General features: G+C 43.1%; 1 protein-coding gene across 1 annotated transcript in view; it reads left to right on the forward strand.

Moving 5' to 3' along the window:
- Positions 1–842: 842 nt before the first annotated feature.
- The window catches only part of LOC108785323 (free fatty acid receptor 2-like), a 24,963-nt gene continuing 22,005 nt past the window's right edge, over positions 843–3,800 (forward strand). Inside the window, exon 1 of the mRNA XM_018554369.1 lies at positions 843–890. Within this exon, the coding sequence (XP_018409871.1) occupies positions 843–890 (48 nt within the window). The remainder of the gene's footprint in view (positions 891–3,800) is intronic.

The raw sequence follows: 3,800 nt of genomic DNA on the forward strand, positions 1-3,800 counted from the left end.
GGCAGCAATCCAGGCACAGCAAAGGGGTAACATCAGCAGGGGACTGTACAGTTGGAGTCCAGGGACCAGTGCCGGTGCTACCATACAGGCAGCACAAGCGGCCGCTTGAGGGCGCTGGTGGGGGAGGGTGGAAAAACACCTCCTCACCCAGCTCCCTCTGCTGTCGGCTCTCTCCGTAGCCGCACTATTTACATATGAATGGGTCGCGGCTTATTGATATGCAAATTACCACTGCCCATTCATATGCTAATAACTCGGCCGGGACAGTGCAGAATATCTAGTCTCTTTCCAATGAGACCCTCCAGTTATGAGTATGTCATGTATAACACTGAAGTAATAGAACCTCTGGCTACTCTGAGCACAAGGCTGTTAATGGTACCCGGAGTCTTAGCATTCTGCTACCTCAGGCCAAATTGCCGGTGACAAAGAGTCTAACTTTGCCCTGGTTTAGGATACAACATATCCTGTGCTTCCTGCTGAGAGGAGCCTGATCTCCAGACCCCCGCCCCGCCCCTCCCCTCCCTGTGTGAAGGACTGCATGGGTAAATTATGTAGATCAGCTGACTGATTAACATGAGGCCTTTTGGACATTGGTTCTTACAGGTTGTTAATTTCCAAACACATCTAATATTTCTGATCTACGTTACAGTGCACATAAAACCTAAAAATCCTTTCTATATTCCCTAACTTGTGATCTTGCTGGAAGAGTAATAATGGTTGGAGGTCTTCCTGTGATAATGGGGGGGGAGGAGGGGGCATTGCTCTGTGTGAGTCCTCCGCCTTGCACAGGAATAGGACTTCATCATGATAATGGAGAACATGAGACAACTGTCAGCTGAAACATGCCGGACTCGTATTTACTAAATGATACAACCCGTGCCCGTGACGTGGTGAGTGAAGGAGATCTTACGATAGGTGAGAACAGAACTCCGTATTGTTGACAATTGTTACATTGTAAATCGGGAGAGTGAAATAACAATGTTTACAAATAGAACGAATCGGTTATTTTTTGTATCATTTTGTCTGAAAGGGGTTTTTGAATCATCCGACTTATCCGAAGGAAACTGTAGCTGCTATAGGTGGGCATGTCTACAGAGGAATCTTCAGTCATCACATTGGTGCTACATCCAGTATTACCATAGCAACAAGCATCCAGTGATCCCATGGTAACAAGCATCCAGTGTTCCCATGGCAACAAGCATCCAGTGTTCCCATTGCAACAAGCATCCAGTGATCCCATGACAACAAGCATTCAGTGAACCCATGGCAACAAGCATTCAGTGATCCCATGACAACAAGCATTTAGTGAACCCATGGCAACAAGCATTCAGTGATCCCATGACATCAAGCATCCAGTGATCCCATGGCAACAAGCATCCAGTGATCTCATGACAACAAGCATTCAGTGAATCCATGGCAATAAGCATCTAGTGATCCCATGGCAACAAGCATCCAGTGATCCCATGGCAACAAGCATTCAGGGAACCCATGGCAACAAGCATTGCAGTGATCCCATGGCAACAAGCATTTAGTGATCCCATGGTAACAAGCATCCAGTGATACCATGACAACAAGCATTCAGTGATCCCATGGCAACAAACACCCAGTGATCCCATGGCAACCAGCATCCGGTGATCCCATGGCAACAAGCAAAGTTAAACATTTCACAGCTTGTTCATCTTTCGGCTGGCCATTAATAGCATTCTAAACCAGGGGTAGGCGACCTTGGCACCCCAGCTCTCGTGAAACTACAAGTCCCGTGAGACATTGCAAGACTCTGACAGCCACAGGTATGACTCCTACAAGCAGGGGTATGATGGGATTTCTAGTTTCACCACAGCTGGAGTGCCACAGTTGGCTACCCCTGTTCTAACGGTTATTCTTGGAATTTAAAAAAAAAATGTTTGTGTCTGCCAGTAAGTGTTCATTCCAGTAAGGACATAAATGCCTCGTCTGGTATTGAAAAGAGAAATCAAATATAATGTTTCATTTCCTCCCTGAATTAAATTTAGACTTATTTTAAAGAGCAGAGGAAACTGCGGCACGCAACCACAAAACAAGCGGCCAGCTGAACTGTGTGCACTAAAAATAAAAAGATTAAAATTAAAAAATGTGCTTGATCAGTGAAATTCAGCATAAGTTCAACCTGACCTCCGGCCTCCCCTTCTGTCTTGTATCTGACCTTCGGCCTCCCTTTCAGTCTTCTATCTGACCTTCGGCCTCCCCTTCAGTCTTCTATCTAACCTCCGACCTTCCCTTCTGTCTTCTATCTGACCTCCGACCTTCCCTTCTGTCTTCTATCTGACCTTCGGCCTCCCCTTCAGTCTTATATCTGACCTCCGACCTTCCCTTCTGTCTTCTATCTGACCTCCGGCCTCCCCTTCTGTCTTCTATCTGACCTCCGGCCTCCCCTTCAGTCTTCTATCTGACCTCCGGCCTCCCCTTCTGTCTTCTATCTGACTCCTGGCCTCCCCTTCAGTCTTCTATCTGACCTCCCCCTTCAGTCTTCTATCTGACCTCCGGCCTCCCCTTCAGTCTTCTATCTGACTTCCGTCCTCCGCTTCAGTCTTCTATCTGACCTCCGTCCTCCCCTTCAGTCTTGCACAGTTGCAGCGGCGCCTCCCTGGACTGAAATGGCTTCCTCTGATGTCACTGCACACCAGGAGCTTCTCACCATGTGCATTAGAAGCTGCAGCAAGTCAGATTGATCTCACCTCATATCCTGGCTGGAGACCATCCAGCATCATCTAGCGCTTTTCTCCCCTTGCCTGTCTCTGGCCCGCCGATTTCATTCACTGTATTTCACTTATTGCAATCATGGAGGCTCAATATAACATGTGGGCATTCTAGGGGTGTCTATATGCAAATACAGGCTGCCTAGAAACACCCGCTGCTCCAGACTGGCATCCTCCCATCAAGGCATTTTGATATGTGCATAACTCCTCCCAGCCCACTGCTTGCATCAAGGCTCCTTGAGTAGTGCACTGAAGAACACATAGAAAGACACATTAAGGGGAAGTATGCAGTATCAGTGAGAAGGGGGGATAGTGTTGGGGTTTATTGGGAAGGGGAAAAAAAGAGGGGGGAAAAAAGGGGAAAAATTAATATTTTTAAATGTTTTTAGCATGTTTATGTGGGGGAAGGAAAATATAAGCCGATTAAACTTTAGCTTTAAAATGTATCTCTAGCCATTTCATTTTTTTTTTAAGTTTTAGAAAATGTAGCCATTTTTATTTATTTATTTAATTATTTGTTTATTATTTTTTATTTATTTGTTTAATATGTATATATTTTTATGTTTTGTAATATTTATTCATTTATCATTTAATTATTTTTATTTATTGGTTTAATATTTATTTATTATTATTTATTTATTTATTATTTATTTATTTAATTATTTGTTTATTATTTTTTATTTATTTGTTTAATATGTATATATTTTTATGTTTTGTAATATTTATTCATTTATCATTTAATTATTTTTATTTATTGTTTTAATATTTATTTATTATTATTTATTTATTTATTCTGTCTATTCCTTCCCAGTTGGAGAGATTTCCTCATAATTCCTGTTGTGTATTGGGAACAGGTACTGAGATTAAATCTCCCCCAAAGAGACATAGAAAGCCTTTCATAGACATTTGCTGTCAGAACAGGTGTCCCCATTGAAAGAACTTCCCTCTATTTCTATTCAACTAAGTCAACTGTAACATGTGGGATTTCCCGTCATGTTCTGCTCCAATCAGGACACACAGAGAGGGTGAAAAAACCACAAGTTCGGCTGGAGACATTTGTATAAT

The sequence above is a fragment of the Nanorana parkeri genome, unplaced genomic scaffold, assembly GCF_000935625.1.
Source record: "Nanorana parkeri isolate BGI_ZX_2015 unplaced genomic scaffold, ASM93562v1 scaffold155, whole genome shotgun sequence".
Taxonomy (NCBI): Eukaryota; Metazoa; Chordata; class Amphibia; order Anura; family Dicroglossidae; genus Nanorana; species Nanorana parkeri.